At 43.1% G+C, this 27,831-nt stretch overlaps 2 protein-coding genes across 2 annotated transcripts; one reads left to right on the top strand and one right to left on the bottom strand.

Moving 5' to 3' along the window:
- Nucleotides 1-1,008: 1,008 nt before the first annotated feature.
- RPS6 (ribosomal protein S6) lies at nucleotides 1,009-5,385 on the bottom strand. The gene is made up of 6 exons (XM_045882474.2): nucleotides 5,253-5,385; nucleotides 4,591-4,722; nucleotides 3,751-3,961; nucleotides 3,406-3,552; nucleotides 1,235-1,392; nucleotides 1,009-1,145 (listed from the first exon to the last, which is right to left on the bottom strand). The coding sequence occupies exons 1-6, from the start codon at nucleotides 5,256-5,258 to the stop codon at nucleotides 1,050-1,052; spliced, it is 750 nt and encodes a 249-aa protein (XP_045738430.1). The 5' UTR covers nucleotides 5,259-5,385; the 3' UTR covers nucleotides 1,009-1,049.
- An 11,824-nt stretch (nucleotides 5,386-17,209) lies between these two features.
- Nucleotides 17,210-19,645, top strand: LOC123849352 (ubiquitin-conjugating enzyme E2 E3-like). Its single transcript, XM_045881950.3, has one exon. The coding sequence runs from the start codon at nucleotides 17,875-17,877 to the stop codon at nucleotides 18,346-18,348; it is 474 nt and encodes a 157-aa protein (XP_045737906.1). The 5' UTR covers nucleotides 17,210-17,874; the 3' UTR covers nucleotides 18,349-19,645.
- The last annotated feature ends 8,186 nt before the right edge of the window (nucleotides 19,646-27,831 follow it).

Here is a 27,831-nt window from a genome sequence, read left to right on the forward strand (position 1 = left end):
ATTGCCAATTAGTTTTTCACGTTCTGTAACTTTTTAATACCATGTATTAAGAGTAACATGGATCTCCCTTTTGTCTAAGAATCTTCTCAGCTAGTCTAGTCCAGGGACTGGCATTATTGACATTACCTGGAAAATTACTAGTAATGTAGATTCTGGGGCCGCAAATCTTCTGAATCACAATCTACATTTTGGTCAGATCCGCACGTGATTGATAAGCAAACCTTTAAGTGCAAGCACAGCTTCAGTCTCTGTATGTTAAAGCAGTTGAAAATTTTACTCACCTGTGGTTAAAACCTACACTCCAGCAAATAAGGAACTCCAGTTCTTCACCCTTAAAGCCTAATGTGCCTTTTTAAGAGCCTTCTAGTCTGTAAAGGTTAGTTCTAACTGCAGTTACTATAGAAACTAGACAGGCTACATTAGAAAACAGTGTATTTTCTCTTTGTGCATCCTTCATCAATCCAAGTGTTTCTTAAAGGCACAGTGTGAAACCATAAAATGCACGAGTAACAATTCACTAGAGTTGAAAAGCTTTTGTTAATAAAATTTGCACTGGTTTTGAAAGCTTTGTGAACGGTTTTAAGATGTTATCTGTTAACTATGCTTTTAACAAGGTATCTTTTTTACATGTGACAAATGTCCATCTTAAGGGCACTTTTCATATATTGTGTATGGATGTTTAAAACTGTATTCCTCAAAATAAAGTGTACGAAAAAATAGTCCTAGTCCTTTTATTTCCCCCAAATTGTTCCATGCCTTGCTGAAAAAGCAATAGGTACCTTATGCACAGAATCCTTTCCTGAGCCATTCACCCATCTCAAAAAGAAATCCCGTATTGGCCATCTGTCCCACTGTTACAGTATGGTCTCAGCCTCTCACCTTGAAGGTATCACTTTCAAGTATCTCTAGAACACTTTATACACCATCATATTGCTATATACGATATTCCCTTATCTGTTTTCTCTCCATTTATCTGTTTTGTCATCAATGAAAAGTCAATAAAGGGGATTTGATGTCTGATCTTATTTATTTGTCACTCATAGAAAATCTCATTTTTGACTGGACTCAGACTTAGAGGTAGAAGCTCTCAGAGAGGACAGCCTCCGTCTCTTGGCAATCTGTTCCTGGCGTTTTTCTTTGGCCTCCTAAACAAAACAAAAAAGCAGTTATAGATTGTCTGGCTTAAAAATCCAAAGTCAGGCCTGATTTCCCACCCCCAGTCTTCTTGACTTACCTTCATTCTCTTGGCCAAAAGTTTAGCGTATTCTGCAGCCTCTTCCTTATTTTTCTTAGTGCGCTGCTTCTTCAAAGCAATACGCCGCCGTTTGTGCTGGAGGACACGCGGGGTAACAAGACGCTGAATCTTAGGCGCTTTGGTTCTAGGTTTTTTACCTGAAAATTCAGATGATGATTCAAACACTTCTCAAGAATACCCGTGTTCATTAGGATCTACATTTTAAAAACATTACTAACAGGACTACTGTAGGAAAACTTAACCTGTATGAGGCCTTTTAAGTCAAATCTAATAGACTTCCTACCCTGTCAACAAAAAGCCAAGATGGGCTAAATATTCTCAAAATAGAAACTAGTAAGTCCTTCTGAAAAGTGAAGAGATTAACTTTGTCTACTAGGTGCCAGTGTTTTCCTGATTAGCACGTTTAATCCTCAAACGGCTCATTAAACTACACCACTAATTTGGATGTCAACTTCAAGACCGTATGTAAATTTAGGCTACTCTGCTGGGGGGGGGGGGGGAGGGGGAGTCATACCCCGAGCTTTTTTCTACTCAACTTTGATTTCCCTTCCACAATTACATGGTCTTTGTAGGGTATTACATATTTTGTACTCTAAGACACAGGAGCATTAGTTTAAAACTGTATTATCTGTGCCTGTGTAAACTCATCTATGAAAACTAAGCTCTATCTGCACCACTACCCTAACCATACTCTGAAATCCCATTTATGCTTGCATCTGGTATTTGCCAAGGCAGATCCTGCCAATCTGGGGAACAAAACCATTAACGTTAAAATGTGCAGCACAGTGTTCATAGAGTATCTTCACTTAGCCCGTGTGCTCTAAGTTCCAAATCCTATGGATTATAGATCTGCTTTGGAGCAGATGTCTCTTTAGATGTAATCATTTGAGTTTGTAGACACCTGGTGAGAGTAACAAATAGCTCAGGCAAATATTCTAGAACTAAGTAATTGTTCAGGTTTTGCTAAAAGTCAAACACCTTAATTATAAAGATAAAAGAACCATGCTATAAACACCTGTTAACTACAACACTTACTACACTGGTATTGCCAGTGGTGTTTATTAGCCAACTGCCATGTATCTGCCATTTCTTTCTTTTTTTAAAAAAGATTTTATTTGAGAGAGGAGGACAGAGTACAAGCAGGGAGGAGAGGGAGAAGCGCACTCCCTGCAAAGCAAGGAGCCTGATGTGGGGCTCGATCCCAGGACCTGAGCAGAAGGCAGACACTTAACCGACTGAGCCACCCAGGCGCCCCTATTTCTTTTTTAAGCGTAAACCACAGGAGAATAACTTGTCCTTTTATACTATTATCACCAACACTTAAAATAGTACCTCGCACACAGGTGGTTCAGGTATTTGGAGTGACCCATGAGCACTCGCCATATGCCAGGTGTAGGTTTTAGGTTTTTAAGTACCCAGCACCAAAACCCAACCAGTTTTTTTCACATTTGTCAGGAAAACCCACTTGAACGGACATGCTCTTTACGCCACATAATGGAAAGAAATACTCATACACTTTACTAAGAAATAGTCATGTCACAGAACATTGCTGCCTCACCGGTGATGGGTCATGTTCCCTAACAAACCACGTTATCTACTATATACCATCTCAAAATACTAAAGCTCCAAAACCCCAAACATCTGTTCCTAGGATTCTGAATCAAGTATTTTTGTCCTAATGTCCACAACTCCCAGTACTGCTATCCACATCTCAGATTAAGAAAATGAGGGCCAGGACTTAACAGCAACTTCAGCTGATGAAAGCATTACTTCGTCTGTAAACAAACAGAACCTCTAATATGTAAAGAAAGCAAAAGTGGGTGGGAAGTCAGCACATTCAACCATAGTCCCAGAATTTTCTATCATTTTCCCAACTCCTAACCCAAAGTAATGAACCTTAGGTCTGCTAAGGTAACTTCAGATAAGCATACATGAATAGCTCAGGGAAAATTTCAAGTAAAATTGTAATACTCTAGAGAAGCATCAGATACAACAAGGATTAGTAACAAGTGCCGATCTTGACCCTCTTCCCAGTATTTTCCTAAAATACTTAAACTCCTGCTAAATACATAACAGGTGGACTTTCTAATATGTGCACAAGATGCTACACATAAAATTAAGCAAACCCTAAATTGCATAATCTCCCCTACCTTCTTTGTTTAGGGGCTTTCTCACAACATACTGGCGGACATCATCTTCTTTAGAGAGATTGAAAAGTTTGCGGATTCTGCTGGCTCTTTTGGGCCCCAGGCGACGAGGCACAGTAGTATCAGTGAGTCCAGGAATATCCTTCTCCCCTAAAAGAGGAAAATGATCAGACCTTTTAATTCCACAACTTTTTTACAAACAAGAACCGTAATTACTGTTTATGCATTGGTAAACGAGTCCAATGGTCAAACTGTGGATACTGCAAGTGAAAATGAAAAAGCATTGGGTAATCAGCTTTTAAATCCACGTAAAGAGAAACTGAACTCAAGAACACAAGTAAACCTCACCTTTTTTTACAATGACCAAGTTGAGAACACTGAGATTGGCATCCACAATGCAACCCCGAACAGATTTGCGCTTTCTCTCTCCAGTCCTCCTTGGTCTATAGCAGGAATGCCCCTTACTCAGCAGCAGGCGGACACGACCATGGGTCAAGACACCCTGCTTCATGGGGAAGCCCTGTTTGTCATTGCCACCACTGATTCGGACCACATAACCCTGCAGAATACGACACGTTGTAAAATAAAGGATTACGGCCCTTAAATCCTAGGAAGTGTGCTAAAACAATTTGAAAGTTACAGTTTTCTCTGGTTACTAAGTTTTGTGTACATCTTCCAATTTGCCAAGGTTAGAAAATTCCTTTCAAGTCCTATTTCTAACCTATGTTTTACTAGATGTAACAGTTCCAGCGAGGGAAAGACTGTTAAGAAACCCAAGTACAAACGAGCTACCAAACAGAAACAACCCTTGTTAGCACTTTTTAAAGAACTTTTTTAAGATTTTACTTATTTGACAGAGAGAAACACAGGGAGAGTGGGAGATGGAGAAGCAGGCTTCCCGCGGAGCAGGGAGCCCGATGCGGGGCTCGATCCCAGGACCTGGAATCACGACCTGAGCCGAAGGCAGACGCTCAACGCCTGAGCCACCCAGGCGCCCCTTAAAGAACTTTACTTTACCCTTTGACGGACACAGAACCCTGCAAGGTGACAGCTCTAGACAGACATGCAGAAGTAACCCAAGCAAGGTCATAAGGCAGAACCCGGAGTAGTTCCTACTCGGCTACATACACTAATTACCAATAGCGCTATTTCTTCAACAGCTAAAAACAATTTAATTCAGTAACCAACCTTCCATTCTTCACCCAGAGCATCAGCAGCGACTTCTGTGGCCATACGCTTCTCATAAAAGGTACGAAGCTTGCGTTCATCGTCCACTTCAATGAGTTTCTGGCAGCCAGTAGCTGGGAAAGAGATGTTCAGCTAAGAATTAAGGGGGGGGGGGGGGGAGAAGAGCTTTAGAAAACCGCAGGACCACCAGAAAGCCTCTTATGTAACCCCCAGACGAGGAGCAGATACCTTGACATGTCGGTTTGGTTAGCTGAAGCATGTGTACGCATAATAAGGCACAAGCACCGCACTAAAAATCGGTCTCATGTTTCCTCAAGCCTCGCGGAATGACCCCGGGGACGAAGGGCCCTCCGCAGCCTTTCAGCCTGTCAGAGCAAAGGGCCCGACCCGCGGGCCGCCAAGGGGGCAGCAGGGCCGCAGCGGCCGCGCTGGGCGTGAGGACGCCACCATGGCGCTCCCCGCCCGGCGCGGCTCCAGCTGCAATCGCTCGCCATCCGCTCTCCCACGGACCCCTGGCCCCGAGAGCGGCAAGCTTCCTCCCGCCTCAGACCCCTCTCCACCTAGAGCTAGGACTCTGGAGTGCTAGCACTGTGACAATGCGGCGTTCTGGGGCTCGACCCGCCTTCCCCCAGCCCGTTTCAGAAGCCTCCACCACTTCCTACCTTCATCCTGAAGCAGCCTACCGCCTCCGAGGCGCCACGAAAAAGAGGACCGACTTCCGCTTAGCCCACGTCTCATAGGCACTTCTAGTTCTCGCGAGATAAGCGGACGGCTGCGATAGCGGAAGTGAGCGCCGGTGGGCGGTACTTCCGGAGCCGGGGCTAATTAGCATAGGGAGGTCGGCTCCGCCGGCCGTGAGTAACGGGCTAAGCAGCCCGAGCTTGATTCTGAAGGTTAGACTCTCCGCAGGTCGGTCTGTCTCGCACTGTCCAGAGCCAGGGTGGAGTCCCAGCTTGGTCCCGATCACTCTGCCTTTGCTGGTACCATAGAAGGGTAGGACCGGAGTTCAGTTCTCTTGCCCTCTCCTGTACGTTATACACCGTCTGAAGATTTTTAGTTCTTTTTATTTCAGAAACTTGCCCTGCTCTCGTTCCGGCTGTTCGCAGCAGGACGCCCTGAAAGCCGTGATTTTTCTGCCTATCCTCTTAACTGCTCTGCCGTCATCGTCGTTCTGTCACAGAATAGCACCTTCCCTTTCGCGCAGGACAATAACCACAATTACCCTAAGTCCGGGCCGCCATCGGTGCGTCCTAAGTGGTCTCCCTGGCTTCTGTCTTGCCTCTGGATCTTTTTACAACGCAAAATTATATCGCTCTTGCTGGAAATGCACCATTTTCCATAGCAGTTAAATACTTTCCAATCTCCTGTCCCTGACCTCAAACTTCCTACAAATACGCCTGTTGTCATTTGTTAATATCATGTAGGTCGTTCAGATTAGATGTCCCAAGAAAAATCCTTTGCTGTCCACGCTCCCTAAAATAAAATAGTATCCCACCTTTTATCTCGGGTAGAGCACTGCTTTCCTTTCTCATACTTAATGATACGTAAATGGTATGTTTATGGTCTATGCCCTGTTCTAAATGATAAATAAATGATAAATCCTGTCTAAACTTCGCTATGGAGCACTTAGGACACAGCAAAGTGCATGGCACATAAAAAATAAGCACTCAGTAAATATTTGTTAAATTATCACAACCCCAGCTCTGATAGGTATTGGTCTATTACAGTGTGGTAGTATGGAACCAGCCAGTAGAGGGAGAATAAGTGAATGTGTTATAGTAAATCTTGAATCCGCAGTGATGCAACTCCTAATAGTACACAAGACATGAGAAAGTGCATTTGATAGTCCTCTAGAACATTCCTGGGAAGACAAGAATGGGAACCCAGGTGGTCTAACTCTGAAGCCCACACTCAATCAGTATCCTGAAGGAAGGAACGTTTATTGTCTCTTATTTACTCAGTATTTTTTTTTCAAGAAATAAAAACTCCTGCATTTCATGTAAACAACAATTTACTTTCCAAGATGATTACATCCCATCTTCCGCTTCAGTATCACAAAGATTTGAGTTTAGGCCTGTTTCACATTCAAAATTTAAATAGTCTACTAAATCCTGTTTGATCATCTAGTATTAATGTATAGCATGTTGGTGAAATGATACATTTAAAACCTGTGGAATTTTTTGGTAACGAGGTGAAATTGATATAACAAAATTAATCATTTTTAAGTAAACAAGTCATTGGCATTTAGTACATTGACAATGTTGTGCATCCACCACCTCTATCTAGTTCCAAAAGGAAATCATGTCCCCATTAAACAGTTGCTCCCCATTCCCCTTTTCCTGCACCCAATGGCAACGACAGTCTGAGTTCTGTCTCTATGGATTTACATCTTCCATAATGGAATTATACAATATGTGACCTTCATGTCTGGCTTCTCATGTTTTTGAAGTTCATCCACATTGTAGCATTTATCAATACTTCATTCCTTTTTATGATTGATATTCCACTATATGTATAGAATATAATTTATCCATTCATTCATCCATTGATGGACATTTGGGCCATTTCCAACTTTTAACTGGTGGGTAGCGCTGGTACATTTGAGTACCTGGTTAATTCTTTGGGGTATATACCTAAAAATGGAACACTGGGTCATATTCTGTGTTTAACTCCTGGAAGAACTGCCAAACTGTTTTCACAGCTGCTGAGCCATTTTACATTCCCACCAGCAATATATGAGTGTTTGAATTTCTCCACATCCTAGCCAATACTTTCTCTTTTGTTATTTTCTATTTTTTATTATATCCATCCTAGTGGGTGTGAAGTGGTACCTCATTGTGATTTTGATTTGCATTTCCCTAATCACTAATCATGTTAAGCATCTTTTCATTTACCTGTTGGCCTTTTGTATATCTTCTTTGGAAAAATAGGAAACCATTCAAGTACTTTGCCCAATTATGTTTTTAAGCTCTAATTGTTTTCACTGAAGTAGTAGTAATAGTGAATTAATGTGAGACAAAGTAAAATCCAGGACTACTCAGATTTTTCTTCTTTTTATGTATTTTTTTATTGTGGTAAAAAACACAAAATTTACCATCTTAATCACTTCTAAGTATACAGCTCAGTAGTGTTAAATATAATCGCAGGGGCACCTGGGTGGCTCAGTTGCTTAAGCGTCTGACTCTTGATTTCAGCTCAGGTCATGATCTCAGGGTTGTGAGATCGAGCCTCGCACGTTGGTTTTGTGCTGAGTGTGGAGCCTACTTAAGATTCTCTCTCTTCCTCTCCCACTTGCTCATGTGAGCTCTTTGTCTCTTTCAAATAAATAAGCCTTTAAATATATATATATAATCACATTGTTGTGAAACAGATCCTCAAAACTTTTTCATCTTGCAAAACTGGAACTCTATAACCATTAAATAACTCCTCCTCCTCCCCACCCCACCCACCCCACCCCACCCCTGGTAACTACCATTCTACTTTGTTTATATAAAGTATCTCAAGTAGTCAAATTCATAGAAATGGAATCATATAGTACTTATCTTTTTGTGATTGTTTATTTCACTTAACATAATGTCTTCAGGGACGCCTGGGTGGCTTAGTTGGTTAAGCGTCTGCCTTCGGCTTGGGTCATGATCCCAGGGTCCGGGGATTGAGTCCCACATCGGACTCCCTGCTCCGCGGAGAGCCTGCTTCTCCCTCTTCCTCTGCTGCTCCCCCTGCTTGTGCTTTCTCTCTCTCTCTCTGATAAATAAATAAAATATTAAAAAAAAATAATGTCTTCAAAATTCATTCATGTTGTAGCATGTAGAAGCCTTCCTTTTTAAAGCTGAAGAATATTCCATTGTATCTATATACCACATTTTGTTTATTCATCTGTTGATGAGTATTTGGGTTACTTCCGCCGCTTAGCTGTTGTGAATAATGCTGCTATGACAGGTGGGAATTCTACCGCTGAACCACCAATGTGTGAATAATGCTGCTATGAACATATATGTGCATATATCTGCTTAAGCCCCTGTTTTCAATTCTTTTTGATATATACCCAGAAGTGGGATTGCTAGATCATATAGCAGTTCTGTTTTTAATTTTTTTTAAAGATTTTTATTTATTTCAGACAGAGAGCTTAAGAGAGCACAGTCGGGGTGGGGGAGGGGCAGAGGGAGAAGCAGACTCCCTGCTGAGCAGGGAGCCTGATGTGGGGCTCAATCCCAGGACCCTGGGATCATGACCTGAGCTGAAGGCAGACGCTTAACCACTAAGCCACCCAGGTGCCCCTATTTTTAATTTTTTGAGGAAACTCTGTACTATTTTTCATAACGGTCACACCATTTTAAAATCTCATTAGTAGTATACAAGGGCTACTTACTCATTTTGAATTAGCATGTCTTGTTGAGTTTTTTTTTTGAAGATTTTTTATTTATTTTTTTGACAGGGAGAGAGACAGCGAGAGAGACAGCAAGAGAGGGAACACAAGCAGGGGGAGTGGGAGAGGGAGAAGCAGGCTCTCCGCTGAGCAGAGAGTCTGATGCGGGGCTCGATCTCAGAACCCTGGGATCATGACCTGAGCCGAAGGCAGACGCTTAACGACTGAGCCACCCAGGCGCCCATATCTTGTTGAGTTGTAAGAGTTCTTTGCATATTCTGAATATTACGCCTTTATTAGATATATGATGTGCAAATATTTTCTCCCATTCTGTAGGTGTCTCCACTTTCTTGATAATGTCTTTTGATGTACAATAGTTTTTAATTTTAATGAAGTCCAATTTATCTTTTTTTTTTCTCTATGATCATGCTTTTGGTGTTATACCTGAGACAAATCCATTGCCAAATCCAAAGTCAAGATGATTTACCCCTATATTTTTTTTTTTTTTAAGATTTTTATTTACTTATTTGAGAGAGAGAGAGAGCACGAGTAGGGAGGAGGGGCAGAAGGAGAGGGAGAAGCAGACTCCCCACTGAGCAGGGAGCCTGACGTAGGGCTGTATCCCAGGACCCTGGGATTATGATCTGAGCCAAAGGCAGACACTTTACCGACTGAGCCACCCAGGAGCCCTGTGTTTTCTTTCAAGAAGTTTATGGCTTGAGTTCTTATATTTAGGTTGTTGATCCATTTTGAGTTAATTTGTTAATATGGTGTGAGGTAGTGAATCCAACTTTATTCTTCCACATGTAGATATCCAGCTGTTCCACCACCATTTGTTAATGAGACTATTCTTTCCTTCACTGAATGATCTTAGCACCCTTGTTGAAAATCAAATGGCCATAGATGTATGAGCTTATGAGTCTGGACTCTCAATTCTATTCCATTGGTCTGTATGTCTATCCTTATGCTAGTATCCTGCTGTTTTGATTTGTAGCTTTGTAGTAAGTTTCAGAATTGAGGAAGTCTGAGTCCTTGATTTGGTGGTTCTTTTCAAGATTATCTTAGCTCTTTGGGATCCCTTATAATTCCATATGAATTTTATGCCTGTTTATGCAAAATATGCCCCCTTGGAATTTTGAGAGGGATTACATTTTATCTATAGATCAGTTTTACCATCTTTACAACATTGAGTTTTCCAATTCATAACACAGAATGTCTTTCCATTCATTTAGGTCTTCTTTATTTCAGCAATGTTTTGTGGTTTTCAGCTTGCAAGTCTTTTACCTCCTTGATTAATTTTATTTGTAGGTATTTTATTCTTTGGGATTGTTTTCTTAATTTCCTTTTCAGATTGTTCATTGCTGGTGTGTAGAAACACAACTGATTTTTGTGCATTCATCTTATTTCCTAAGACTGCTGAATTTATTAGTTTTCTTGTGGAGTCTTTGGGATCTTCTATTTATGATCATGTCATCTGTGAATAGAGATAGTTTTACCTCTTTCTGTTCAGTTTGAGTACTATTCATTCATTCATTCCTAACTGCTCTGCCAAGACCTTCCAGTACTATGTCAACTAGCAGCATTGAAAGCAGGCATCCTGTGTATGTAGTCTTGTCAGTTTTAGAATCACCTGAAAACTTTTGAGGAATGGAAACAATAGCTGGGATTCCAACTCTAGTTTCTATTTGGTCTTTTTTTTTTTTTCCTCATTAGTAAAGCTGGAATTATAAAAGCTTCTCTTGGAAGTCAACTGAAAGCTTTTCACTGATAAATGTCTAGCGCTTGTGTACTTCCTGATGCATAAATGGCTCACACCAACCTTTGCCCTGAAATTTGTCATCGCTCCCAAGAGGCTTGGCTGTGTCTACATTTAATTGCACTGTCTGGTGTGTGACACGCAATCTTTTGCATACATGGCAACCTTCTGTTTTAATACTGCATCACAATAATTTTAAGAATATGATCAACAACAAATGGCAATCCTAAGTATGCAAAATTGAACTTTGTGACACTGCTCTTTCAAGTACTTCAGTTGCATTAAGAAGCAAATGAATAGGGAACTGTCCGGGAGAGAATGGTCACAACTTACCTCTCAGCCTTGTGGCTGGTAAATTCACTTGGCACTAATTTAAGACTGGTTTTGATGTTGAAATGCTGAACTAGAAAGGAATGTGAGTCTGAGAATTAAGAAAACATGGTACGTTGCAGTAAAAAAAGAATGAGGAATATCTCTAGAAAATACATAGCCTGGTTTCCCAGATGTTTTTGAGTGAGGAAAGTTATTTTTTTTTTTTAATAAGAAAGGGAAAGGGAATGATAAAATAGGGATGCGTTTGTTAATTGATTACCTAGTTAAAGTGATTACTTTTACCAAGGGGCAGTAGGGTAGAGGGATTAGCGATGACAACAGAACGTCCCTGGCTGTGGAGGCATGGATTGGCCTGGCTCCTGCCAGGTCCCTGGGTGGGCTGGCTGGCTCTCTGACCATGGCTAGAGGGGCTGGAGCCAAGGATAGGGCCCTTTCAGGAGCTCCAGGTCATAGACAGGAAGATCTCCTGCCAGGTCTTGGTGTCAGCAGGACTGTTCACAGGCTGCTGCTGAGATGGGCTGGAGTCCAGTTCCAGGGCAGTTTCAAAATCTGCAGTTTGACCAAGTCTGACAGGCTTACTTCCAGGGGCTCCTGGATCCCAGCCAAGAGTGTCTTGGAGCTGGGTCATAGGCCGCTTCAGGGTCTGCAGCCAGGACTGAGGTCCCTATGGCTGTTCCCAATGCACCCGTAGGTATGACTCCTCCCAAGTCCTTTAGCACACGGTGCTGCTGACAGAACCAAAGCCAGATGGGGCTGTAGCCCAGTCATCAGGGTTACAGAGCTGGTTCTGTGTCTGTGCACATGACCACGGTGGGCGAGCCAGCAGCCTGGCTGCGGGCCTGCCTTCTCAGAACAGCTCTCCTTGGTCTTGGCCTGCATCAGGCTTCCACAGCCTACCTGGATCTCGAGGCTCCAACAAAGGCATTTTTGTCCCTGGTTGGATGCCAAATTATTGTTGTCGGGGGTATAGATATGAGCAAGGGATGTCTTTTTTGTGTTTGTTTTAAGATTTTATTTATTTGAGAGAGAGCATGAGCGAGGGGAGGGGCAGAGGGAGAGGGAGAAGTAGGCTTCCTGCTGAGCATAGAACCTGATGCGGGGCTCGATCCCAGGACCCCGGGATCATGACCTGAGCTGAAGGCAGATGCTTAACCAACTGAGCCTCCCAAGCAACCCTAAGCAAGGGATATCTTATTTGGCCATCTTGCTGACATTTGTACTTTAAATATTCCTTTTATAAAGGTTTGACTTCTGTGTAAATGTTGTAAATATTTTTAAAAATAAAAGGATTTTTTAAATCATGAAATTTAATCTAAACAGAAACAAATTAACAATCAAATTGAAATATACTCAGATAAGAAATTTCAAGAAACTTTTGAATATAGTATTCTGTGTATTCCTGGTGGGGGACATATTCTAAGGACTAAAAGACGTGCAAGAAGATCTTAAATTTTACTTAGTAAATTTGTTAATGATAGTTGTATTAGTCTCATAATTCTGAAACTGTCTTGTATATATTGTAAGATATAGAGCCAATAAATCCATTGATGTCTTGGGAACCAGGATTTTCACTGTGGGATATGTAAATGTAGAAAAAGTATAGAATCTTGTGGAGTTAGATTTGAATTGGAGGTATCAGTATGCACTCACACACACACACACACACACACAGTGTGTGTGAATGGGGGAATGGGGAAGGGAAAAGGAAGGGGAAAGAAAAGATATTTGGAAACAACTGGTAAAATTTAAATATGGATAATGTATTAGAATGTATTACTTAAAGAATGTTAAGTTTTAGGGATGGTGTGATATTGAGGCTATGTGGCAGAATAGCCTTATTCTTAGGAAGTGCATGCTGGAGTATTCAGAGATGAAATATCATGGTGTTTGTAATTTCCTTTCAAATGGCTCAGGAAAAATATATACATAAATAATATATATAATATATATACACCAAAGAGTATATATATGGGGGAAGTGGAAGCAAATATAAAAAATATTAAATGGGGGGGCGTGCTTGGGTGTCTCAAATCAGTTAAGCATCTGACTCTTGATTTCAGCTTAGGTTGTGATCTCAGGGTCAAGGAGTCAGGCTCCTTGCTCAATGGGGTGGGGGTGGGGGTGGGGATCTACTTGGATTCTCTTTCTCCCTCTCCCTCTGCGCCTCCCCCAGCCCATGCATGCGCATGTGTGCACATTCTCTCTCTCTTTCCCTAAAATAAATAAATCTTCTTAAAAAATGGTTAATTTTCACTTCATTCTTTCAAATTTTCTTTGGTTTTGACATTTTTCAATGCAAACAAAAAGTTAAGAAATGAAGAGATTGAAGGGGTAGAATGCACAGAACTTTATATCTAATAGAAGTGGGAGCGGGGTGCCTGGGTGGCTCAGTTGGTTAAGCGACTGCCTTCGGCTCAGGTCATGATCCTGGAGTCCCTGGATCGAGTCCCACATCGGGCTCCCTGCTCGGCAGGGAGTCTGCTTCTCCCTCTGACCCTCCCCCCTCTCATGTGCTCTCTCTCATTCTCTCTCTCTCAAATAAATAAATAAAATCTTTAAAAAAAAAAAGTGGGAGCGGAGGGACAGCTGAATCAGGAATGGCACCTAGATTTCTAGCTTGTCACAGGGGTGTCATCACTGAGATGGGGGGCTTTGAAAGAAGGGCAGGCATACAGAGAGTGATGAGACTTCTGCTTTGGATACACCGAGTGTGAAGTGTCTGTGGGATACACAGGTGGAAACATCCAACAGGCTGTTGGGCATACAGGTTTGGAGGCTGAGTGACACAGTGAAAATGGTGAGCTTTGAGTTGGGGGCTTCTGTTAATCTGCTGGAGCTGCTATAACAAAATACCACAGACTAGGTGGTTAAACAGCAGAAATTTATTTTCTTAGAATTCTGGGGCTAGAAGTCGGGGAACCAATGTGTTGGCAGGTTTGGTTTCTTCTAAGCCCTCGCTCCCTGGCTTGCAGATGGCCTTCTCTCTATGTCTTCAATGGTCTTTCCTCCATGCGGGTCTGCGTCCTAATCTCTTCTCCTGTCATATTAAATTAGGGCCCATCTTAAAGACCTCATTTAATCTGAATTAACTCATTAAAGACCCTATCTCAAACTAGTCACATTCTGAAGTACTGGGGTTAGGACTTCAACTTAAGAATGGGGGTCAGGGGGCGCCTGGGTGGCTCAGTCGGTTAAGCGTCTGCCTTTGGCTCAGGTTTGATCCCAGGGTCCTGGGATCGAGCCCCACATCGGGCTCCCTGCTCAGTGGGAAGCCTGCTTCTCCCTCTCCCACTCCTCCTGCTTGTGTTCCCTCTCTCGCTGTCTCTCTGTCAAATAAATAAAATCTTTAAAAAAAAAAAAATGGGTGTCGGGGGCACAATTCATCCTATAACAGGGCCTGAAGGTAGTCTCGTGACCAGGAGAAACCTGACCAAACAGAATACTTTCTTATATTCAGTAGTGTTAAGTTAAAGTAATCCCCAAGAACAATCAGTAAAGGTAAAATTTCCCCTAACTCACTGGTAAATGAGTTTTTCTTTTCTTCTTTTTTCTTTTTTCTTTTTTTTAAAGATTTTATTTATTCATTTGAGAGAGAATGAGATAGAGAGAGCATGAGAGGGGGGAGGGTCGGGGGAGAAGCAGACTCCCTGCCGAGCAGGGAGCCTGATGCGGGACTCGATCTTGGGACTCCAGGATCATGACCTGAGCTGAAGGCAGTCGCTTAACTAACTGAGCCACCCAGGCGCCCGGTAAATGAGTTTTTCAAGTGGTGCTTGGGAAAAGGGATATTTTCCAAAGGGAGGCATAAATAGAGAAAGGAAGAGAAGTAGGAGTTTGTGCATTTCGGTAAGCTGTCTCCTATCTGGCCCAACTCAAGGAAGCAGGAAAAAAGGATCATTTTAGGCACAAAAAACTAAATTGCAAGGGCAATTTCTACTTGTAGGAAGAAACTAATTTTAAACATGCCCCACTGTGTTTGGGAAAGGAAGTGAAATCAAAGAAATGAAGTTAGAAAAGCTCCTTGGCATTATTTCTGTAACTATATCCAGGAGCAAGAATTACAATGGATTTCTCACCCCTTGGGTCAGGGAGTAAGGGATGTTTTTGCAGAGTTGTGGCAAATAAGCTCGGGCATATATTTATGAAATATTTGGTGGTGGGAAGGAAGGAACAGGAATGACAGGAAAGGTACAAGAATAAAGCTGGCTTTTTGTTTATTTGTTTGTTTTAATCAAATCAAGTCACTATATCATGTGTTTTCATTCCTTCATAGCTGTGTGACCTTGGACAACTTACTTGCTCTGTGTCTTAGTTTCCCCATCTGTAAAATGGTGGGAATACCTTTCTTCTAGAGTTCTTGTCAGGGATAAATGAACTCACAAGTGAAAGAGTTAAACAGTTCTTGGTGCACAGTGGACTCTCAATGGAGGTTAGCAATCCTCCGCATCCCTACACCACATCATCATCATGGTCAACAGCCAGGTCCCTCTAATTTTGTTTGTGTCCTTCCTGCTGCCGGCGATGCCTTCCTTTCTCCTCTCCATCTGCTTTAAGTTGTGCTGCTTTGGGAGTCTTTCCCTGAGCATGTGAACCCATGGTGACCTCACTACAAGGAGAAAATGGAAGTCTGAACTGGGGGCTGAGGTGTAATGAATGGATTGATTCAGATGGTGGACAGCCATGGGGAGAGTCTTCAATAACATCATTTAACAAACACATGCTGAGCACCTATTTTATGCCAGAACCAAGCTAGGCGCAGGAGATACAGAGATGGAAAAGGATGGGCATCCTTTTCAGGGTCCCAGGGTCCTGGGATCAAGTCCTGGCATGGAACCCCCACATCGATCCCCACCCCCATCATCAACTCCCTGCTCAGCGGGGAGTCTGCTTCTCCCTCTGCTCTTTACTCCACTTGTGTGCTCTCTCTCTCTTGCTCTTGCCTTCTCTCAAATAAATAAATCTTTTTAAAAAATCTTTTTTAAAAAAATACACAAGCAGAAAGTTGTAATGGAGCTATTTAAAAGGTTCAATAATATAGCAAAAGGCAGGATACAATCTAAGTGTCTGGATCATTCCCATCAGCCTAAAAACAGGCTGAATATCTCCTAGCTCTAAAAAGTCTCGTTGTGACCCACAGCCTCCTCTCGCTGCCAGTTCTTTGCAGAGTCCCAACCCCTTACTGAAAAGCTGTAAATAATGGTGCTATCAGTTAACTGTTTGTGTCCTCCTAAAATTCATATGTTGAAATCCTACCCCCCCCCCAGTGTGATGATATTGAGAGGTGGGGCCTTTGGGAGGTGATTAGGGTGGAACTCTCATGAATAAGATCAGTGGGTTCTTTTTTTTTTTTTTTAAGATTGTATTTATTTATTTGAGAGAGAGAGAAAGAGCCAGGGATGGGGGGCAAAGGCAGAAGGAGAAGAAGACTCCTGGCTGAGCAGGGAGCTCGATGTAGGACTCGATCCCAGGACCCCCGTGGTTCACAACCTGAGCCAAAGTAGACACTTAACCTACTGAACCACCCAGGTGCCCAAGGATCAGTGTTCTCATAAAAGAGTCCCCAAGAAAGCTCCCTTGCCCCTTTGGCTAGCGAGAACACAGCAAGAAGTCTATGAGGATAGTCTGGTGAGGCTCTGAATCTGCCCGAGCCTTGATCTTGGACCTCCTGGCCTCTAGAACTGTAGGGAAGGAAATTTCTCTCATTTCTAAGCCTCTCAGTCTATGGATTTTTGTCATAGCAGTTCAAACAGACTATACAGATAAATTGCTACACTTCTTATTTTCACTTTCTCACCTCACATTCCCTCTTTTCAATAAAAAAATGCTCAAAATTTTAAAAATTATGGAAAAGTATACAGCTTTCTCACCCCATCTTCCAGTTCCACCTCACACCATCCAGTTGTTTAGTAGTATTAGTTTGTTGATACATTCAGAGGTTGTTTTTTTTGGTGGTACAAATGTATCCCATCTTCCTTTTTAATATAAATGACAACACACCATATATGTCATGCTGCCTTTTGTTTTGCCCTTAACAATACATCATAGGGAACTTTCTTCTTTAACACATAAAGAGCTTCCTCATTGCCTTTATTGGTCTCCTAGTTGACTTTTTTTTTTTTTTTAAAGAATACCTTTTTTTTTTTTTTTTTTTTAAGATTTCCTAGTTGACATTTAAGTTGTTTCCAGTCCATTACTATTACAAAGAAAGCTGCAATTACACAGCGACCCTGCCGGCAAGTCATTTCCCATGTCTGGAAGTAAAAGTGGTAAATGACTAGAAGTCGATATGCCTGGTCTGAGGGTACAACAAACAGTTGTAATTTTGATAGCTCCAGCTAAGTTCTCCATAGGGCTGTCACCGTTCACGCTCCCACTAGCAATCAGGAGAATACCTGCTCCCCTGAAGGCTTGGCCGTGTCCTCGCACCTTGCACCTTGCGGGCTGCGGGCTGGGACGAACCCAGCTGGGAGGCTGGCCGCGGGGGAAACACGGCTCTAGGGGTCTCTCTGGGCCCTCTGCCTCGCTAGGAGCTAGGAGCACATGTCTTCTCCCAGCTGAGCTCCGAACCCCCTTCCCCCACCCCACCCCCCCAAGGTGCTTGGGGCGGAGGAGAGGCGGTGCTCCCCGCACAATCCCCTCCGACTTCCAATGTTCCACGCTCCCGGCCAGAGCCTCCTCGGCTTCGTTTTCCCTCTCCCTCCCCTCTTTCCTCCCCTGCTGCCTCCATTTCCCTAAGGGAGGGTTCTCCACTTCGCAACACACCCTAGTGGCACGCAAGGGCAAGCTGGGCAGATCGGCGTAGAATGGTCTAAGAAATCACTTCGCCCAGATGTCCAGGGACAGGCAGAGGTCTGATGACCAGAGCCTCTTCACTGGCCGTGGTGGTTCTGATGTGGACCAGCAAGGGCGACCGGCTCCCAAGCCTGAAGAAGAAGAAGAAAGAAAACTTTCTGCCACCCTGCGGAAGAAAAACACCGCACTCTCCAGCAGAACCAGTGCTGAAAGGACTCAGAAGGAACTGGCTGAAGGAAACCTTGATCCTCCTTCTAACTACAGTGCTCGGCCTAAAGGAGAGCACCTTTATGAATGGAGACCAACTATACTTGGCCCACCGGGTTCTGTCTATGAGAGTGGGGTGTTTTTCCTGGATATCACCTTTTCACCCTATTATCCACTTAAGGTAGCAGTGGTTACTTTCTGCACCAGAAACAACAACTGGAGTCCTGCTTGGACTATTTCAAAGGTTTTGCTGTCACTTTGTTCTCATTTGACACACGGCGTCCCTCTGGATCCTGTGGTCTGAAGCATAGCCGCTCAGTATTCGACCAACAGAGCAGAACACGATGGGAGAGCCAGACAGAAGAGCAAGAGCGAGGCGGCGTAATTCATAATTTGTATGCGGTGTGAAGGAGCCCAAGGATTCTTCTCGCTGTGCCGCATATTTTATAGCTTTTCCAGGACAGCCTTCTGTGTGTATGTTGTACTGATTCTAGCCACTCCCTGTTTTTGTCCTTTGGAGGCTGGAAGACTCCCCCAAGAGATAAATGCTGGCCTCAAGAGTAGAACTTTGTAGCTGTAGTTCGGTTTGCCACGCCTACTTGCAAGTCTTGCTTCTTTGGGGTATCAGAATGTATTTTGTGGAGTATTAGGGATACTGATCCTGAAGTCCACCAAATATCACAGTGCCTAATTCATTATCTATATAAAGTTATGAAAGTAGCCAGAGAGGACTAGGAATTAGGTCATTTCTATAAAACCCAGATCTATTTGAGTGTATGGTTCATGCTATTGTGAAAAATGTTTTAGCTTTCACTTTGTCAGTTTGTAACAAGAGGCTTTCCTTTTACCCTTTCTAGCTCAGACAGCACCTGATGGATCATCTCAGACACAATAAACATGCTCCTGAAAAAATAAAAAATAAAGTCTTGGCAGGTGTTACCGCACTTTGGGATTTTGTCAGTCTGATAGATGAAATAGCTGTTATTTTAACATAGTTATAATTTATAGCTCTATTACTATGAATCAAGCATCTTTTTATATATTCTTCTATTCTTTTACCATTTTTTTCCTATTGGACTATTAGCTGTTTATGTAAGGGAAATTGGCCCTGCATAAAAGTTCTACATGTTTTCCCAATGTGTATCATTTTTTTCTCCCTCTCCCCTTTCCCTTTTTTTAAGCAGCTTTATTGAAATAATTCACATACTGTACAATTCATCCATTTAAGGTATGCAATTCAGTATTTAAAAAAATATATATCCCAGACTTGTGCAACTATCACCAAAATCTAATTGTGAAGTATTTTTCTCACCCCAAAAGGAAACCCCATACCACATAGAGGTCATTTCCCATCTCTGTTTTTCCCAAACTACCCCACCACCCCAGCCCTAGACAACCACTAATCTATTTCTGTCACTATACATTGGCCAATTCTGACATTTCGTGTAAATGGAATCACACAATAGGTGGCTTGGGTAACTTTCTTCTTTCCCTTTGCTTCTATTCTTTCTCAAACCTGCTCCAGTCTGGATTTTGTGTTCACTTATGCTATCCTTTAAAAGGTAGTTAACTAGGGGTGCCTGGGTGGCTCAATCCCTTAAGTGCCTGACTTCGGCTCAGGGTCCTAGGATCGAGTCCCACATCCCCCTCAGCAGGAACGCTACTTCTCCCTCCCCACCCCCCCCCCCCCCCCCGTACGGCTCTCCCTGTCCCTCCCCCTCTTGCTCCTGCTCTTGTTCTCAAATAAATAAAATCTTAAAAATAAGGGGCGCCTGGGTGGCTCAGTCGTTATGCGTCTGCCTTCGGCTCAGGTTATGGTCCCAGGGTCCTGGGATCGAGCCCCGCATCAGGCTCCCTGCTCTGCGGGAAGCCTGCTTCTCCCTCTTACACTCCCCCTCCTCGTGTTCCCTCTCTCGCTGTGTCTCTGTCAAATAAATAAATAAAATTTTTTAAAAATAAAATAAAATAAAAGGTGGTTAACTATAGTTATCTTACATGTTTCTGCTTGTCCTCCTACCTCCCTAGCTGTCTCTTCTTGCTGCCTTTCAAGCTCCTCCTCCTCTTCCCTCCAGACATGGGAGTCCCCAGGACTCAGTCCTTGCTTGTCTTCTCTCTTCTATCTCCACCCCCTCTCAGCCGCTCGTCTGGGGAGACCACTAGCTTGCTCTAAAAATCTGTTCCCCTAGAATTCTGGTTCCAGGAATATGGAATAGACCTACATTCCCTATTCCTCCTGCTAAATACAACTAAAAACTCTGGACACTGTATACGAAACAAGTATTTGAAAGGTGGAGAGAAGACAGACTGACTAGAGACGTCAGGACCCAAGGAATGGTATGGTGGGGACTTTTCTGCATTTTCTTCTTGCCTCACACATACCCAACTTGGAAGTGGAGAAGCCAGCCACTCAAAATGCCAATAGGCATAGACCAAAAATTCCACAACAAAAGCTTGTTTACTCTCATCAGAGGACAAGACAGGGGAAGTCTAGCAGGGCAGAAACATTTAGAGAATAACATTCTGCTCCAGCCAAACACCACAGGAAAAACAAACAAACAAACCATGGCCCAACCCCAACCATACAAGCAAAGGCTGAGCGGACACCTAGACTTCCACTCTTACCAGGCTCTTCTGAGGTTTTCCAACAATCCTGACGGGGGAAGGGGTGTCAGAGAAAGCTCAGTAGGGAGTTGAACTTTCAGCCCAGCTGGCCAGTCAAAAGCCTCCCCTGCCCCCTGTGAAGTCCGTGGAGACTATATGCAGAACCTGGACGTCCACCCCCATCATCGGTAAAGAAGATTCCCCTCTCTGGTGTCAGTTGGATGATCTGGGTATCTATCTCCACCTGGTAGGACCTCCCCTTCCCCTTCAGAGGAAGCCAGTGAAGACAGAAGGTTTAGATTAGATCCATAATTTGTATTATGCATAACTTTGCATAATACAAAAATATTGAGGCTTTGATAAAAAAAAAAATCACTCAATATACCAAGAATGAAGAAGATCTCAAAGTGAGAAAAAAAAAATGTAAAAGCAGAGATGATGGAGAGGTTAACATTACTGGACAATGATTTTTTTTTTTTAAGATTTTATTTATTTATTTAAAGTAATCTCTACACCCAACATGGGGCTCAAACTTACAACCCTGAGATCAGGAGTGGCATGCTCCACCAACTGAGCCAGCCGGACCCCTCTCTGCCTGACAAGGATTTTAAAACAGCCAAGATACAAATACTTCAGTAAGCAATTAAAACTATGCTTGAAATAAATGAAAAAATAGGACTTAGCAAGAAAACTGAAAGTCTCAACAAAGTAACGCAAGCTATAAAGAAGAACTAAATGGGAATCTTAGAACTGAAAAATACAATAACCAAAATAAAAAGCTCAGTGAGTGGGCTGGATGGTAGAATGGAGGGGATAAATGAACCAATGAACTAGAAGATAGAAAGATAGAAATTACCTAGTGGCACCTGGGTGGCTCAGTCGTTAAGCATCTGCCTTCGGCTCAGGTTATGATCCCAGGGTCCTGGGATCGAGCCCCACATTGGGCTCCCTGTTCCGCAGGAAGCCTGCTTCTCCCTCTCCCACTCCCCCTGCTTGTGTTCCCTCTCTCACTGTGTCTCTCTCTGTCAAATACATAAACAAAATATTTAAAAAAAAGAAAGATAGAAATTACCTAATGTGAACAACAGATGAAATAGATTTTAAACTTTTTTTTTTTTTTGAGAGAGAGAGAACGAGAGAGAGAGCATGAGAGGGGGGAGGGTCAGAGAGAGAAGCAGACTCCCTGCTGAGCAGGGAGCCCGATGCGGGACTCCATCCAGGGACTCCAGGATCATGACCTGAGCCGAAGGCAGTCGCTTAACCAACTGAGCCACCCAGGCGCCCAGATAAAATAGATTTTAAAAAAGTGAACAGAACCTAAGGGAACTGGGATCTACCAAAAAAAAAAAAAAAGGTGCTAGAGGTGGGGGGATGGGGTAACTGGGTGATGGACATTGGGAGGGTATGTGTTGTAATGAGCACTGGGTATTATATAAGACTGATGAATCACAGACCCATACCCCTGAAACAAATAATACATTATATGTTAATTGAATTTAAATTTTAAAAAATTAAAAAATAATTAAAAAAAATAAAAACAAAGAACAAAAACAAAAAAGCCCAAAACCTAATATTCATGTCACTGGAGTCCTGGAAGGAAAGGAAAGAGAATGCAAGACTGAAACAGTACTTGAAGAAATAATGGCTGGAAAGTTCTCAAATGTGGTAAGAAACATAAACCTACAGATTTAAGAAGCTGAGCAAACTCCAAATGGACTGAACCCCAAGAAATTCACATCAAGACACAACATAATTAAGGTTCTGAAAACTAAAGACAAAGAAAAAAAAAATTTTTTTTTTAAGATTTTATTTATTTTTTGACAGAGAGAGACAGCGAGAGAGGGAATGCAAGCAGAGGGAATGGGAGAGAGAGAAGCAGGCTTCCCGCGGAGCAGGGAGCCTAATGTAGGGCTCGATCTCAGGACCCTGGGGTCATGACCTGAGCCAAAGGAAGACGCTTAATGACTGAGCCACCCAGGCACCTCAAAGAAAAAAATCTTAAAAACAGCCAGAGAAACACAACATCTTACTTATTAGGAGAAACAGTTTGCAAGACAGTGGATTTTTCATCAGAAACCATGGAGGCTAGAAAGAAGTGGTGTAATATTTCTTTTAAGCACTGGATGGGAGGGAGGTGGGGAAAAACTCAACACAGAATTCTATACCCAGAAAAAGTATCTTTCTTGGAGAGGGGGGAAAACAAGGCATTCTCAGAGGAAAGAAAGTTTAAAGAATTGTTGCTAGCACACCCACTCTAAAAAAAAATGTCCTGTAGTCATTCTTTTAAAGATTTTATTTATTTCAGAGGGAGAGGGAGAAGCAGATTCCCTGCTGAGCGGGGAGCCTTGTGTGGGGCTTGATTCCAGGACCCTAGGATCATGACCTGAACCGAAGGCAGACACTTAATCGACTAAGCCACCCAGGCGCCCCTAAAGAACATTTTTTAAACAGAATGTATATGATAAAAGAATGAAGCTTAGAACATTAGGGAAAAAGAACAGAGCAAAAATATGGGTAAATACAACAGACTTGCCTCTTCCTCTTGAGTGTTCAAAATAATGTTTGATGGTTATTTTTTTTTAAAGATTATTTTTGCAAGGGGGACACAGCACACAAGCAGGGAGGAGGGGCAGAGGGAGAGGGAGAAGTAGACTCCCTGCTGAGCGGGGAGCCTGATACGGGACTCTATCCCAGGACCCTGGGATCATGACCTGAGCTGAAGGCAGATGCTTAACTGACTGAGCCACCCGGGCGCCCAAATGTTTGATGGTTAAAGCAAAATTTATAGCACTGTTTGGTGTGGTTCTAAATGGATGTAGAGAAAATATTTAATGCGATTATATTATAAATGGGGAGAATAGAAGGATGTAAAAGGAGGTAAGTTTTCTGTACTTCACTTGAATAGGTAAAATGACACTAGGAGCCTGTGCTAACTTATATAACACCCAGAGCAACTACGGAGACAACTACACAAAGAGATACACTTATAAACACTGCAGACAGATCCAAATGGAATTCTAGAAAAAGTTCAAGTAACCTACAAGACAGGAAAAAGAAAACTGGTGAACAAGTACAAAACAAAAAATGGAAGGACATAATTAAACCCTAACATATCAATAATTCCATTAAATGTAACTTTGTTTCAGTTATTTATTTACATGTATTATGTATATTTATTTACATGTATATATAATATACACTATATGTTATATAAAAGATCAATATACATAATTATGATTAATAAAAAATATTTATTATGCACTGTAGCAAAAAACTTTTTTCAAGGAATTGCTGAGGGCAGAGCTTTCCTGGTCACTATTATTCATGCAAATGGAATTCAGGTTCTTTTTATTTGTCAGAGAGAGAAAGAGGGAGGGCATGAACGGGAGGAACAGAGGGAGAGGGAGAAGCAAGCTCCCTGCTGAGCAAGGAGCCTGATGCGGGGACTTGATCCCAGGACCCAGGGATCATGACCTGAGCCAAAGGCAGATGCTTAACCAAATGAGCCACCCAGGTGTCCCTGGAATTCAGGTTCTGATCCCCTTAGGTGAGCGGAGGCTGTGTCTAGCTAGAGGCTAGAAGATAACCCTCTCACCTGATAAGCTCATATGGCAATTCTGGCAACAACTGTCCCTAGGGTTCCAGCAGTTTCTTCCATGGTTGGAAATTGAGAGTGGGATTGAATCTGGTTGAGCCCCTTATCCAGTAGGAAATCACACGGACCCCTGGAGCAGCAGAGAGAGCAGGGAGGAGAACCGTGTCTCCGATTGCTTCTTGTTCTTGACTGACGCCAGAACGGGGGGCCACTTGAGTTGTTGTCATGAGTTGTTATATGCGAGGAGATGCCCAAGTTATTCTCTAAGCTTGTTACTACAAATCCTGTCAAAGTTTTCTTCAAAATGCTCATCCTAAAAGATGTTGGCAACTTTTCATGCGAAAAGAAATTGTAATGTGTCCATTCATTTTGGGAACTGTCAAATATTTCTAGGATTAAATCTCTTCCAATTTTCACACTTGAGAGGAGAGTCAAGGATCCTAAGACTTCTAGATCATGTGTTCCCCAGGCTTCATTGCTAATGAGAAAGGTGAAAGGTCTTGGGTCTTCTTGGTGTCTCATCTGGAACTTTCCTGGCAGTGACTGTCCCCATCCATAGAACATACTAGATCTTTGCTTCCAGTTGTTAAAATGATTAGAGAATTAATGAAAAAGGATGATCTTCTCACTGGTTTCAATCTTTTTCACTTTCTTCAAGGCCTCTGACCTCATATCTGGACCTCTTTTTTTTTTTTTTTTAAAGATTTTATTTATTTATCTGACAGAGAGAGACACAGCGAGAGAAGGAACACAGCAGGGGGAGTGGGAGAGGGAGAAGCAGGCTTCCCGCGGAGTAAGGAGCCTGATGCAGGGCTCGATCCCAGGACCCTGGGATCATGACCTGAGCTGAAGGCAGACGCTTAAGGGACTGAGCCACCCAGGTGCCCCTGGACCTCTTATTTTTAGACAACTTTTTCTCCCACTTCTCTCAGAAGTACGAACTGCCCCAATTTTCCCGCATTCTCAACATGTCTCCAGGTGTTCATATATACTCTACATTCCCCTCTTCCTTGGCACAGAATTCTGCTAGGATACTTGGTTTCACGTCACAGAAACCCAACTCAAACTAGCTTCAGAAAAAATGTGACTTCCCTATAAAAGTCCTGGGGTGTCTTGGGAACACTTGTATGTGGCTAGGTCCCTGGGCATAGTGGGAGCTAGGGACTTCTTTTCTCCATTTGGACTACCATTTGTCTAGACAGTTCTTTTTGGAACTGCTTCATTATTTCTTTGTGCTGTTGACCAGTTCTGCCACCTTGTCCATCCATCTGGTGGGACAGGTCATCAATAGTGCCCAGGTTCAAATCTCTATCCCATTAGGCAGTCAGGGCTGCAAGAGCTCAGTTCTGATCCCAGATTCCCCCGGATGCATTCTGATCAGCCAGCTTAGGTCAAAACCCACTGCTGGACCAACGAACTCTAGCACAGAGTTGGGGTCACAGTGTGTTACCATGACTGTTCCTATGGCAGCCACCTGAATGGTGTAGGGGCAGGGGAAGGTGGGAGGTGGGCAGTCCCCATCAAAGCCATGGAAAGTCCCAGAAAAGGAAGAGACGCTGGGACAGATAAAACAACATGTGTCTACTCCACGCCTTTTCTCCTCTCCTGGTAAACTGCAAGCTCTTAAGTTTTCAATTCTACCTTTTTCCATCTCCTTCAGGAACTAGTTTCATGAATTACCCTTTTATTTTTCCTTTACATTTTAAATCTGTTCCTCTACCTGGGTGCCTTTCTCTTAGGCTGAAATTTGCTCAAGGTTCTCCTATACTAAAGGAAAGTCCCATAACTGTTCTTCAAGATCCTGGCTGATCTATGGACCTTTCTTTTTCACCAAAAATAGGTCACCTGGGTACTCACATTTTATCCCACCTGACTTCTTCCATCTTGACTTACTCCACCTTTATTTCCCCAAGTTTTCTTGGTTTTTGAAAGGCTGAAGACAAGGCAGAGTGAAGGAAGCATGGAGTTTATAGGCTGTTGTGATGCAGCCCTTCCAATGGGTAGAATGTCTGATGTGCCAGGGTCAACTCCCTCAAGGTACATCTCAGGAATCAGAGAGCCTAGCCTCAAGGGTTGGGGAGGATTGAGAGGCATGGCACTGACCAGTCCCTGACCTTTCTAGCTTCCTGGTTCCAGGGAGTCTGTGGCCACGGCACCACCTGGTCCCCACCCAGTCTGCCAAGAGCTTGTTTACCAAAGGCTCCCTGGTTAAAGGGCCTTCTCATGCACAGGCCCGAGAGGATTTCCCTCTCAGGCCGTTTGCCATTTGCTTCCTCAGGGGAGGGTAACTCCCTGCCATCCTTGGAATGAAGGGAACAGGTAACAACCACAGGTTCAACCAGAAATGCTGCTTTAATGGTAGCTGTTGCTAAAGGCTGAGCCCTTCGCCCTCACTCACACTGCCTTTCTGGTGCTCTCAGCTACATGGGTGCTTGTGGGGGACCCCCCTGTTTAGTGAAGTCCATTGCTTCTTTAGCTTTTAAAATTATGGAAAGTTTTTGTTTTTTTTTTAAGATTTTTATTTATTCATTTGACACACAGAGACAGACACAGCGAGAGAGGGAACACAAGCAGGGGGAGTGGGAGAGGGAGAAGCAGGCTTCCCGCTGAGCAGGGAGCCTGATGCGGGGCTCGATCCCAAAACCCTGGGATCATGACCTGAGCCGAAGGCAGACGCTTAACCAACTGAGCCACCCAGGTGCCCCTAAACTTATGGAAAGTTCTCAACACATACAAAGTAGAGAGATTGTTATGTCCACCACCCAGTTTCAGAACTTATCCATTTAAGGCCAGTGTTTTCCATCTGTACCCTCAAACCAACTTCCTCCCCATTCATTCTTTTTTAAGATTTTATTTATTATGTATTTATTGTTATTTATAATTTGTTTGGTTTTTGATCGAAGACAAAGTCTCCAGGCTCAGAATTGTGGCTGCAGGAAGCAGGGACTCCCCAGGACCACACATTCTTGCGGCCACATCAGGAACATGGCCATATTTGCTGTAGTTTATGGACAGACTGTCAGAGGCTACTTCCTGCCCTTGTCCCTGGGCCCCTCTCCTTTCTCTAATCTACACTGGAAAGCCACAAACAATTTGTTAGGACTGGACGTATATACAGTACAAGTCAGTCAATTCTGATTGGAAGTCTGAGGCTTTTGCCTATGTCTGCAGTGCCTGGAATTTGTTAATGTGGGTTTTGACCGCGGCTTCTTGACAGAGAAGGTGTTTCTCTATTAGAGAACTAGCTTGCAAGGGAACAAGGGCTCGCTAAAGCAGACATTCACTCATCTACATGTGATTATCGAGCTCTTGTTCCATGCCTAGACACTTTTCTAGGGGCCAAGGATAAAGTGGTGAGCAAAACAGGTGCTGTCTTTGCCCTCATGGAGCTGGCAGTCTAGAGGGAAAGTCAGACATTGAAGATTGCATAAATAATTCATTACAAGTATGCCGCAAAAAAGTGCAGGTTCCACGACAACAGACCTTGTCCGTTGTGGCTCTGACCTTGTCTGAGGGTGTCAGGAAAGGCTTCCCAGAGCAGGTGGATTTTATGCTGAGAGAAGGGAAGTTTAAGGCCGGGGGAAAGGGAAT

The sequence above is a fragment of the Mirounga angustirostris genome, unplaced genomic scaffold (assembly GCF_029215605.1).
Source record: "Mirounga angustirostris isolate CCGP_5_RB_7025 unplaced genomic scaffold, mMirAng1.0.hap1 SCAF_15, whole genome shotgun sequence".
Classification (NCBI taxonomy): Eukaryota; Metazoa; Chordata; class Mammalia; order Carnivora; family Phocidae; genus Mirounga; species Mirounga angustirostris.